This window comes from Prionailurus viverrinus, chromosome C1 (genome assembly GCF_022837055.1).
Source record: "Prionailurus viverrinus isolate Anna chromosome C1, UM_Priviv_1.0, whole genome shotgun sequence".
NCBI lineage: Eukaryota > Metazoa > Chordata > Mammalia > Carnivora > Felidae > Prionailurus > Prionailurus viverrinus.
Window position 1 is genome coordinate 156,447,710 of NC_062568.1, and position 13,213 is coordinate 156,460,922.

General features: G+C 32.4%; 1 protein-coding gene across 2 annotated transcripts in view; it reads right to left on the bottom strand.

Annotated features, from left to right (window-relative positions):
• The window catches only part of LRRC7 (leucine rich repeat containing 7), a 446,889-nt gene that overhangs the window by 98,767 nt on the left and 334,909 nt on the right, over positions 1–13,213 (bottom strand). For both annotated transcript variants that reach the window (XM_047871231.1, XM_047871230.1), the window contains exons 14-17: positions 11,348–11,447; positions 9,309–9,433; positions 7,040–7,288; positions 1,931–2,131 (exon numbers count right to left, since the gene is read on the bottom strand). In XM_047871231.1, the coding sequence (XP_047727187.1) occupies positions 1,931–2,131; positions 7,040–7,288; positions 9,309–9,433; positions 11,348–11,447 (675 nt within the window). The remainder of the gene's footprint in view (positions 1–1,930; positions 2,132–7,039; positions 7,289–9,308; positions 9,434–11,347; positions 11,448–13,213) is intronic.

Consider the following 13,213-nt stretch of genomic DNA (forward strand, 5'->3'; position numbering starts at 1 on the left):
GAGGCAATGCAAGTCAAGAAGTTGACAGGTTTTATAGAAATGCAGGACAGAGTTGAGGGCCTGAAGAGGTCAAGGAGATACACTTAGATGAAAATGTATAAGCTTAGGTGATTGTTTGGAAGGGGCAGTGAATGCAGAGAAAGAAGGAATAAGAAATCAGGATATCTCCCAAATTTCTACCTTGAGTGGACTAGTAAAATAATGGTACAAGCTGAGATCAAGATTGGGCATATAAGAGCAGAAGCAAAACTGGGGAAGAAACATCTGATTTAATTTTGGATTTTTCATTTGAAGTGCTTATGGGATAATTTTAAGATTTATTTTCTCTACTAGGTTATTATTAAATTCATGACCAAAGCCATCTTTTCCTTGCTTCACCTATCCCAACCCTGAATTAAGAAATTTTAGAATCTTCTTATTTTGTAGTAAAATTACTCAGTTTACGGGTTATCATGACCTCACAGTTATTTGGATGTTAAACTGTGACTACATGAGATTTAAATACAAAGTGTCTCCAGTGTGTACCTGCTAAACATTGGCTTTCTTCCTTTTTATATTATTGAAATATCTTAGAGATAAAAGCCTGTTATCAGACAATATCAGACAATAATACTGATTTTATAAGTAAATGGAAAAAAAACCCAAAATGAGTACTTAAATTTTCCTCCCTAGATATCCAGCTATATTCTTCTCTTCTGGGGCAGGCTGGTACTTCCACTGGCAGATGTTCACACCATGCTTATTCTTGCTCAAGCTTTTTCCTTTGTCTGGAATGACTTCCTCTCTTTCCACTTTAGATGAATCACCCAAATATCAATATGCGGTTCAACTTTAAACTGTTTCACGTAACTTTTTAATTGATTGGCCGTGATTGCGTCTCTCTCCAATTTCTTAAAGTATTATATTTGCCATCACTCAACAAATCATGTGACTGTATTTTATATGATATGCTCTCTAATCACCTTATCTGTGGTAATTTTACCTAGATAGGCTCTAAATTATTTGAGGACTATGTGCACATTTTATATTTCTTTTCTCTCTCTCACAGTGTTTAGCACAGTGCTAAATATACAGTTGGTGTTTTATCAATGCAACAAATTGATGCTGTGAAATGCAGATTTGTAAAAGAGTTTCATGAATCTAGATTTTTGAGAAGTGCGTATAGTAACTTCTAGATGTACTCATACCAGTTATGTTTCTAATGAAGATACAAAAGGTGATAACCAAATTGGCTGAAGAGTTGATGAGATAGTACAGAGGTGGCATAAATGTAGTTGAATTCTTTTCAGACCACACAAATTGATAAGGATGAATATCTAGTTTATTCTAGAATATAGGAATTAAGCTTCACATGACTAGATCCAGAAAAGCTAAATTTCAAAGTTATCTCCTGTTTTTCATTTATAGTAGTGTTTCCTATAATGGTTTTAACCCAAACCCTAAAACAAACAAACAAAAAATTGGCTCTAAATCTGATCCAGAATTTTACTGAGATATGCAGAGTAAAAAAACAAAACAAAACAAAACAAAACAAAACAAAACAAAAAACCCCCACAAAAACACACACAAAGAAACCCAAGTTCATTTAGTCTTTTCTAATGACTCATACAATAAAAGTTTGGATAGCCAAAACAGTACCATGAAAATGGTATAATGCACTTACTGGCCAGACCTCGCTAGGTGAGCAAGTATTCCTTCTGTGTGTATTGGAACTTTTGGAGTCGTATTATAATTTTAGGCCATGAGGGTGTCATTTACCTGTAATTCAGTAAATGCAACTCTCATAGTTTGAAAAAGTAGAGAAACTCATTTATATCTTAGGGAAAAAAATGCACTTATCAGAGATCTAATCAGTTTAAAAAAAAACATAGAATTTAGTAATTCCAAAAAATCCAAACCACACTGGCAATTACCAATAACCTTGAAATACCTCCACTGTAATCTCCTTTGGGGCTACAGGCCACTTGTGTTCATACTTTTCTTTCACAGTTTGCTCCGTGTTAGCAGTTGGGTTTGAATTCTCAACACGCACTCCATGGCTTGGCTTACCCACCAGATTTTGAACAGATTTTACCATATTCTTTAAATCCTCTGGGTAAGGAGTTGGATATCGTTTTAGGTTTATTTCAACCTAGAAGTTTATAAAAAGAAATTTCACATAAAAATACCTTCGGCAAACATGTTCACAAAACTACTCCATTTTATGTGCAGTAGTGAAACCAAATGCAATATAGTGAGTGTTGAGCTGGCTGAGAAACTGTACTGTTGCTGTCAGTGGTGTTCTTTCCATATTCTGCCCTCATGGGGCTTCTTCCCGCCACGCCCACCTTCTAGATTAAAAATAATTTGGGGATTATATCCTAGCTTTAGACCTACCCTGAGGATCATTGAAATAGGAGTAGGTCAAACATATAAGTGACTAGCAATCTGAAGATTTTAAGCAAATTACTGTCAGCTGCTTTTATACTTTAGAGGCTGTTTCTTCCCTATCTTAGTTATTTATAAGTAATTATTTTCATGTTAAAAATATCTTTGGAACATTAATATAGATGATAGGAGGAGACCCCAAAAGATTTACAAGTAGAGTTTATCATGTCTTTAAAAAATGGGGAATTGACAGTATCTGCTACCAAATATGCATCAGCTCAATGTTAATTAATTAGCATGTTATATCAAAAGGTAGGGTAGCTAATTCTTGTTAATACCTAAAAAAAAATGCTTCAGGGTGGCTTTTATATTTAGTTTTTACCCTAATAAAGTAACATTGTAGGTACTGCCTTAAAATACTTAAAAACTTAAAATACTCCTTTGTATAGGTAATGTCTTAAAATAAAAAAATAAAAATTGAGGAGATTTTCTAAGATATTCTATTCTATGTAAACACATAAATGTTGGCTTATATTTACCCAGATATCTATTCCCCTTTCTTGAATTCATTTTTGGTGTATCAATCTGCCTTTAGGGAATATATATTAATGCTCATTCTTCACATTTAATTTAGAGGGAGAAAATATGAGACACTTCCTTATGGAATATCCCATTATCAGAGTATTTAAAATATACCTAAATTGGAATAAATCCAATTTATTCATGCCGATTAAAAGGGAGTGGGAAGAAATATAAGGAGCAGATTTATTTGGCCTGGCTTATTCCAGTAGTCACAACTTTTTGCATCTGAGTAGAACCAACTTTACAAAATGGAATGGTTTATGTGATTGTAGTGAGTATGTGTCTGTGGAAAGTGTGTGTGGGGGTAGGTGGGAAGGAACGGAGAAGGGGAAAGCAAAGCTGAAGAAGGAAAGAGTGGGAATGAGAGACGAAAGGAGAAAGTGGGGGGGCACATGCACCCCCACCTGCCCACACCCATGGAATTCATGGGATGTAAGAAACTATGATGGTGGTATAGATCTGAGGATTGTAAATATGAGTTCAAACACTTTTGCTCATCTGCAGATTTAGCAAATCCACCAACTTTGTCATATTCATCTTCCTCGTGGCTCATTTTCCATATCAAATGCTGGGATTGGACTCCACTGGATGATTTCTAACATTTCTTTTAAGACTAAACATACAAAATTATTTTTCCAATACATTTTTGAAAGGCTGATGAAAAACCAGATAATTCTGCTAGTATAAATATTGTTTAAATGTAATTTTGTCTTTACACTCCCAAACAAATAAGAATGAACTTAATAATATATAGAAATAAAGCTACAAAAATATAACCCAAGGAAAATTTAGAGTTCTTGGAAAAAAAGTGTAAGGTGTTAGAATGTAATATAAATATAGCTCAGGGTACTTAATTTATAATGCATTCTTAAGTAAACATAAAGAGAATGATATCCATGCTAGACAAAGTCCATTGGGATGCATGCATTCTTGGATCTGCTGTTTAAGTTGGTATTAGAAATGTTCATCACAAATTAAATCTAAGTTTTAAATGATATTGTTGAACTCATTTAAAAGTACTTGATATCAAAGGGCTAAAAGTCAAAAAACTACATTTAAAAATATAGATTGTAGAGTGGTATGACTATTATGCCAATTAAGAACATCTTTTAATTTTTAATAACCAATGGTATATGAATGAAAAATAATTTTCAGGTAGAGAATTAAAATCCTATGTACCTTAAAAAATTCTCAATGCTAAAATTATACTCCTAAATTGAATCAAAAGGAAAAAAAAGTGTGAAATGTTCTTCTTTAATTGAATTAGATTCTTCATTGAATAATGTAATCTATTTTTTATAGATGCTATGTCTCATCTGACAAAATTAGATGACTATTTAATAATGGCCATGGTGCCAATATTTTCGGGTTATTTTATAAACAAGTTAATATGATATTTTGGTCACATCACCAGAATATGTTTGGGTACTTTATCTTTGAAAAATATTTAAATTTAGAAACAGAAACAGATTTGTCATGAATTTAATGAAGCTTCAGTTTTAGAGCCTGTCACTTGCACAGCCTCTTTCTAAAGCCTTGTGAGGGGCCCTACTTATGTATTTAAATGGTTATTTTATATCCTTTTCCTTAAAAGAGGCCCCTCTCCAAACTGTGGGAGTTTCAGGTCTCATACAACTTGGATTTGTTTCACCTAGCCAATAAGTTCCTTGTTTCCCACTTGTTGGACCTGGAGTCAGAAGATCTAAATTTAAGCCACAGATTTACCTCAAACAAGCTATCAGCCACTAACCTTTCTGTCCAGTTTCCACTTGTGTAAAATGTGAATGATAATATCTTTGGTGAATATATGACTAAAATGAGATAATACCTGTGACAGTCTTTTGAAAATATGTAAATTCTATTCAGAGATTAAATACTATATAAAATCAGATTCTACTTAGGTATTTTTAAAATCTCAATTCTTTTGGCAGTTTAGATTCTATTATATATACTATATACTCATATATGTATATATATACACACACATATGTATATACATATAAACACCATACTACCTGTAACTATCTGGATTTTTTCAGATTGTATGCAGCAGCAACCAGTATTTATTCAGTATCTGCCATTTGCCAGGCACATGCAATATGTTTATAAGGATATTTAATTTATTATTATCTATACAATAAATAATACTTATCTATATGATAAATAATACTTATTTTATTATTTATCATATAGATTTAAGTATAAACACTGACTAATTATAATTAACAATAATTAAACAATTATAATTAAACATAGTTTAAATTGCATAACTCATTATAGCATCTGTTCCCATTCTACCAAAAGGGAACAGTGTTGGTCCAAAGTCATACAGCTATAGGTAGCAATGCCCAAATTCAAACTCAGGTCTTTGACTCCAAAGCCTATGCTATGGAAGTGTTACTTGGTTCAGAGCTATTGTCTGATAGAAGTGCAGCACATTACTTGTACAATCTTGTGAAAAAATGGTGTTTGTAAATCTATAATGTAAGTTTTACTGAGTTAAATAACAAGATGATTTCAATTTTTAAAAACATAAAGCTAACAATTTTTTATAATTCCTTTTAAAATTTAAATAACGCTGTAATATTTTATAATTGTTATGTTTGTAAGTTCTGTAAAAACATATTTTATATCCTTTTAAAGATTGTTTTGCCTTCCTACTTTTCTTTTTTTATGCCTTCCAACTTTTCAACTCATGTGTGCACTGCTTTAGAAATGAATAAACATGCTCATAAACACAATTTTATTAATAGTTCAGTAATGCCCCAATACAAAAGCAGTTTCTTTATATTTCTAAATATATAGGCTAGAAATATTCCCTTATTCTAATATGGGATGGAAAAACAAATAGGTGGGAAAAATTGTCACTTATGTTCTTACCAAAATGTTGTATATATCACTCACCATAAAGTATTTGTTCATTTTACATATACATTTTATTAAAATGCAAGATTTTGTACTGCAATGTTATTTCACTTTAATTTTAGAAAAATAGCAATGTTTCACAACATTCTGTATATCTCAGATCTAAAACAAGTGCAGTAAATGCAAATAGCAGCTGCAAGATGTTGGAGACTCCCAAAAGTTTAGCAATGGAAGAAAGAATTAACATAAATAGCTAGGCATTTAGAGATGATATCTTGAATTCACAAAGAAAACCGTGGTTTTCTTATGTAATGATTAAATTCTAATTTGGTTTGGCTGTAAATTCCGGTAAGAGAAATAATAGTGAATGCCTTGATTATTGATTTTTAAATATCTTATTCTGGGATTTAATTAGGACATTTTACACAGAAAGGAAACCTATAGCAGTTTCAGTGAGGATTCTCAGCTGGCCTTATATTGTGCATAGAATATAAGACACAGAATAAGAATCTAGTCCATTACATGTGGATGGTAAAGCTTACCAAAAATGTAGTGTTCTTTCACATCCCATTAAGACATTTTTTTAAATGAAACTTTTAAACACCCAACCCACTGAGATAAGGAAGCCCTATTTGCCACAACTCCTAAACCAATCTTCTCTTACAGGAATTCTCATCATCTGTGCCTTCAAATTAGAGGGAAATCGATACTTTTCAACAAATGTCCATCTTTGTACTCAAAGTCCACTCTCAGCAAATCCCAATTCAAATCTCATGCTATTTTATGAATCAATTTTTAGTTATTTAATCTCCCTCAGAATTGACATTATACAAAAATGCATGTATGTATGGGGACAATTTAGATGTTATCAACAGTGTCATCAACATTCTGCCCGACTATTGGTATTCCCACACTTTAAATTAAAGAAAAAAATATTTAAAAATGAAAACATAAATGAAAATGAAGCACCCAACTAAAAAATCATGCCATATATCCCACCATTAGGCACTTCATTATTAATGTTCCCTCCCCTGACTTGGTTCTCTCCACCCCATTGCCAATGTCAATGAACAAAAACTTAAATTGGTATCGAACACTGGCAACTGGATGGTTTCTATAGGATCGACATTCCTTACCCCAAATCATGCAGAACATACCCCATAAACCACTGTTCCAAGGTTGCCTCTACATGGGGGGTTCTCCTACCCCAAACACCTAGGCCTACCTGTCTGCCACTTAGAGAGGGAAGAGTGGTGGATTGTGCTGCAACTGGCAATGGAGTACACATGCTCCTTTCCTGCTGGAGGCCACTTATACAACCCCATGCCAGCTGTGGGTCATTCTGGGGGACGGGCATATCTTGGATCTGCTGATCACACCTGGCCCATGGTGTGCAGCAATCGCCAGACAGTCTGGCAGGTTGGAGAGTAATCCCACGCTGGCCCCTTTCCCAGGGGGCTTGGCAAGAGTGATCCTGTGGGAGAAGGAATCTCCATTTTCTGGGAGAAAGAGGAGCACTGTAGCAATACTTTCACTTTATCATTTTTCTACTCTTGATTTTTTTTTCACTCTGGGTAATGCATTTAAAACAACCACAGAAAATTAGTTCAAACTCTCTAACAAAATGGTAGCAATATCAAATGAAGCTAAAGGGTCACCACTTCTTCACACAATGCAGCAGTTATACTACACTGTACACTCTATAAGTAGGGCATTATACTCTAGTCCATTTGGAAGTTGATGGCATAGGTCAGTGGTTCCTTTTTAGATTTTATGTAAATGAAAGGTAAAATGGTGCTAAATTTAATGTATATGTAATGAACCAAAACCGTGTGATTAATTTACTATAAGATTTCCATACATTCCATTCATCATACTTCCATGATGATTTATTTAGAAGTTTGTTTGTGTTCTAATTTGCCCAATAGCCAATGGCATTGGAAATGTTCAAATTAGTCAAAACCAAGTGTTTGAGATTTTTGAAACACATATTGTTTCGCCAAAATATAGATAAATCAAACATAAATAAGCATAAAGAAAATGCAATCTAAAGTATAATGAGCCTACTCTGATTATAAACAAACCTGATCACATAACACACAAACAGGGCTTCTAAATAACGGTTTGCATTTACCATATTTTATGTTTTCATTGACACATATACCAGAGTATATTAAACGTACTATTTTCTTGTTGGATCCTTTGAATATGGATTTTTAGGAATAAGTATGTAGTTTTTGACATTCAGTGAAGAAAAAGAATGAATCAGAGGTCCAGTATAGAATGCATCATCCATTGGTTCTATATTTAACGTACGAAATCTTAAAAGAAGAACTGAGATGTTGTAAGGGTCTTTGTTTACTTTTAGTTTGGCATTGTTTTTTCCAGGAATTCACAAGTTAAAAAAATGTTTCTTTGGTTATTAGATAGCATTAACCAAGCATCCAGAAACATTTTTTTCAAAGCCAAATCTTTAACAAAGCTATCATTTTGATTTGGGAGTCCGTTTTGGGTTCTCCACAATGATGTAGAGGTAGGCCTTGTCAATTACCTTACTGTCTAAATCTAGTAAGGTTCCAGAGTGTGTTGGTTTAAGAAAGAAGTTTAGAAAATGTGGGAATGAGGGAAAAGAAAAGAAGAACACATTACACAATCTATATCTATTAACAGGATGCACATAACAATTACTTAGGCAATTAGTCACTCAGAGTGAGAGCTGTTAGTATCCATGATGGAAAAAGTACACAAATAATACTATAAAAAATTAGTGAGAGATTCAAGATGTTGCCATGATGTTAATATGAAGATCTGATGTTGAGAAGAACTATATCACTTCTGATATCTTCAAGCTTACATACTTAAAAATATAGATTGTAAAATTTCACCTTGTTACTTGACTTAAATTAGTTCCAATGAAGAATTTTAAAAATATATATTTGAGGTGAAAAACTGAATATCCCCTGGTATTCTTGCCTCCTTTAAAACTTGTTTTCATATTTAAGAAAACTCAGAAAATTTTCTCAGATACCCCAGGGACATTGAATCTTTCAGAGATTTTAATGCCAATGTAATATATTAATCTGTTGGTTTTTCCTTAAATGTGTACTTGGGTCTCATATGGCCTGCCTGATGCCTTGCTTGGCGATTAAAAGAAAACCATTTCAGTGTTTCAAAAATATAATAAGATGCTTAGGTAAAGTCTATCAGCCAGATTTGTTTGTTTGTTTTGGCTTTCTCTCACCTTGAATCTCTTTCATGTTGTTACTCAGTAAGATGGGTATTAAATTTGCTCAGAGACATTAGTCTCATTCTGAAGCACACCAATGCTTCTCAAATTACCATCCTGCTATAATGAAAGGTACCACCAGAACACTTGAAGATATATCTGACCTTCAAGCAGAGGTCACTCAATTTGTCCCTAAGTCTATTGTATTAATAACAATGGACAAACAAAGATAATGAGAAGAAAGAAGAAACAAAATTAAAAGTTTCACCTTAACTTTCCCAGCATTTTCGTCATCTTCCTTTTTTTCTTCAAATTCAAAGGCAACAGTCATGCGTTGTTGTCTCTGCTCTTCCCACAGTGTTGGGTTAAAGCTGTCACTGTCTGACTGGAAATCTACAGTTAGATTCCAAAGTATTATTGCTTTTTTTTACATGAAGTGTTATTAATAGAGCTTAGTACACTATGCAAAAAAATGGCAATAGGTACTATAAACAAGTACAAAATGAAAAAAAAAAGGAAAAATAAAGAGAAAGAAAGAAAGAAATAAAGAAGAAAGGAAAGAAAAAGAGAGGAAAGGTCCTTTGATATTTGTTACATGGTCTTTTACATCTTAATTCAAATTCAGCTTTCCTAAGTACATATTAGTTACATATTGGGAATGGGAAGTTTTCTAGTGCAGAGAATGGGCTCTCCAAATACTACTACTAATGATAATACAAGACAGCTGGGCTATACATTTTAAAATATTAATTTTTAAATCTTCACACCAGCACACTATGGGTAGTACTAATATATCCTCAATTTGTTAATGAGAAAACTATAGTTTTCTCTGGGCCAGTGCAGGATTCTATTCCATGTCTGTGTGATTACACAGCCCATACCCATATTGGTAGCCACTAAACTCTATCAGGATTTTATAAAAGGTACTATATAACATTGGTGTTTCCGTAAAGTGTGTAAGATTGAAAGCTTTATTTATTTATTTATTTTTGCTGTGTGTATGTGGTTGGGAGGAAATGGAGGGGAGCTTGTTTTTAGGGTTATGAACATATGGAAATTCAGTCTTTAACATTACAGTCTCAACTAGTGTATATATATCCCCAATTAATAAGGAAAATAAGTGGCTTATAAATATTTAATTTATATCAAAATATGGACTAATAGTAATATCTTCCTTGCCAACATTAATTGTGAAGATCACATGAAAATGTAGTACAAGTACTTCGTTCAGGCTAAATTCTTTCCCAAAGGACAACACTTATCATATATGTACTTGTTTGTTGCAAGGGATTCTGAAAATTCATTTATTATACTTCTGCCTGAAAAGCCAAAGGGTGACTTGCTTAAAGTTCAAAAAATTTTTCTATTACCAACTCTTCTTTCCTCAAAAGAGAGCAAAACAAAACAAAACCTGGCTAATTCCTTAACATCACACTTTGCCTAACTAGATCTACCTCACTCCCTACAATAAATTAGGGATTCAATCTGTGCAACCATAGCTCAGAAATGACCAGCAAATCTGAGATTCTTTTCACTTTTCCCTTTATTTTTTAAATGAAATATTTTGATAATCTAGGGACTAATATGAAAATATAAGTAAAGTTTAGGTTTAGGTTTTTCAACACGTATATCTATCATAGCTACTGACATCATTTAGAGAAACTCAACTTGAAAGAGAAAGAATGGTCATTATTTTCAAGTTATCTCTTTATGGTCGACTCTTAACATGAAATAATTTGGGGCCTGGGATCACCAGACTAAATGTTTAAATTGTGTTCATGAAATTAGTGAACACAGGAAATAAACCAGTTCACTGAACCTTCCTTAAGATCAGACCCTTCTTAGCTCATTTCAGTGAGCTGGGTACTACATTTAGTTAACTAGTCCTATGTCTTAGAATCCACCAAGAGAAGTTGCTCCCAAAAATCAACACTTTCATATAAGATATGAAGAGGGAGAGTTACATTTTTGGGATCTTATTTAAAATAGTATAGTGTACATGATTTTGTAACCTGCAACTTTACTGAATTCATTTATCAGTTCTCCCAGTTTTTTGGTGGAGTCTTTCAGGTTTTCTATATGGAGTATCATGTCATCGGCAAATAGTGAAGGTTTTACTTCTTCCTTGCTGATTGTGGAAGATAAGATTCATGTTTAGGGTTAACCGCTGGATGACTTATATGTGTCATCTAATTATTTTCATAGCCTTGCCCATGTGTCAGTATTCCTGGCCAGATATCAGAATAAAATTATTCCCTTTTATCCATAATTATATAAGTATAGGAGAAATTTTTACTGATAATTTACCTTCATCACCACGAGGTTGCTGGGGAAACATGTAGTTAGTCAATACTCTTTGCTTTGTTTCTGGATGGGCTTCAGTTTGTAAAGGGATAAGGGCTTTTGACTAGACGCAAAGAACATACAAAATAGATTAATAAGATAGTGAATATGAAGAATATTACTTTTATATAAGACATGACCAATAGTTTGGCCTCACTAAGCTGAATGAACAATTAAAAGAAAGGCAAGGGAAAAAGTAATAAAATAATTAAGGATTACATAAAAGACTATTGCTGAGGAATATTCTTAAATTCTAAGGTCTTCATACTGAGAATTTCTTTTTCTGTAGGATACTTTTTTACAAAACCTATCATCTTCACTGAGCAATGTCAGTTTTAGTCTTAAAGAGACCAAGATGTATTAAATTATTCAACTAAGTAAGCTTTTGGTGTGGTTCTATATGCTCATTCATTTTCACAAACTGCTGCCCTAAAAAGACAAATGGGATTTGCTATCAAATCCATGCTACTGCAAGATCATCTATGAATTTAATTAGGTTAAAACAGAAGCATTTTTTGAGAGATATTTTTGTAACCAAAGACAGAGTCCACATAAAAATAAGCAACTATTCTTGTTGTACCTGATGTATCAGTATATTTTTTGTGGATGGTAATATTTAATTCTTTATTATTAATTTGATTTTACAAATACAATTTCTGAAGGGTATTGAAGGGTATTGTAGAACTCTGATATTAAATTATATATATATATATATATATATATATATATATATATATACCTTATTGGAAATGATGATATCTAATGTTTAAAAAATCCACTAGTTTCATGACATTTATTAATAGGAGTGAAACACAAAGTGGATTTGGCATATCAACTTGTCTCATGCAACTGAGTCAGAAACACATTAAATCACTGTTATAAATAAAAGTTAAATGATGCAGTCATTGTTCAGTTCAGTCTCCCACAAGAATAATAAATCATGATATTAGCAGATGTTTTTTCACAATGAAAGACTGTAGAATAGATTGTTCCATTAGCATAACTCACATTGAATCCAGAAATTAATTTATTTATAATGATATATTAATGCCTTGAAAAATCCATAGTTCATTGATAAGATTTGGATTTGAATCTAATTTCTCTACTCAGCAGATGGAAGCAAGTACTATAATGACTGTAGGGACACAAACATTATTCTTACACTTACATTTTATGTTTTGTAGAGATTTAATTTTTTCACAGAAGTAGCCCAATACTTAGAAATCTGGTCAATTCATTTACCTGTAATGCTGCATTTATGCTCAGGAGATAATGATAACAAACTAAATTCAAGATGATTTGTTTTCATTTGGCTATTCATATTTGCAAAAAGGTGTTTCAAAATTTTGGGATTATGAGAAAAAAGTAAAGATTAATAAGCCATGTCAAAATTGTTCACCACCATTTTTTTTTCTGGTGGCAAATCAGATGTCTTCAACTATTTTTTGCTATTTTCCAGTTATTAAAGTTATTCATTAACACTCAATTACTGATTTGAATATAATCTATTTTCGTGATTATAAAAAATAATATCAAACCAATTTCACAGAAAATACTGATAATAGTCACAAAATATATCTGAAAATCCCTTGTATAAAATTTTAGAATTAAGTTGATTATAATTGAAAGTATTTTAAAAAGGAATACATTGGATAATAATTCCCTCTGTGATTTCTTATTCCTTACCTTCAGAGATATAATTAAAGAACATCCCCTAAGGACACAGAGGTACCTTTTAGAAGTACAAAGCTATAAAAATGATCGTTTTGTGTGTTTGATACATGAGAATGAAGTCGATGCTAAATCAAAGTATTTAAAGAGGGTGGAGAT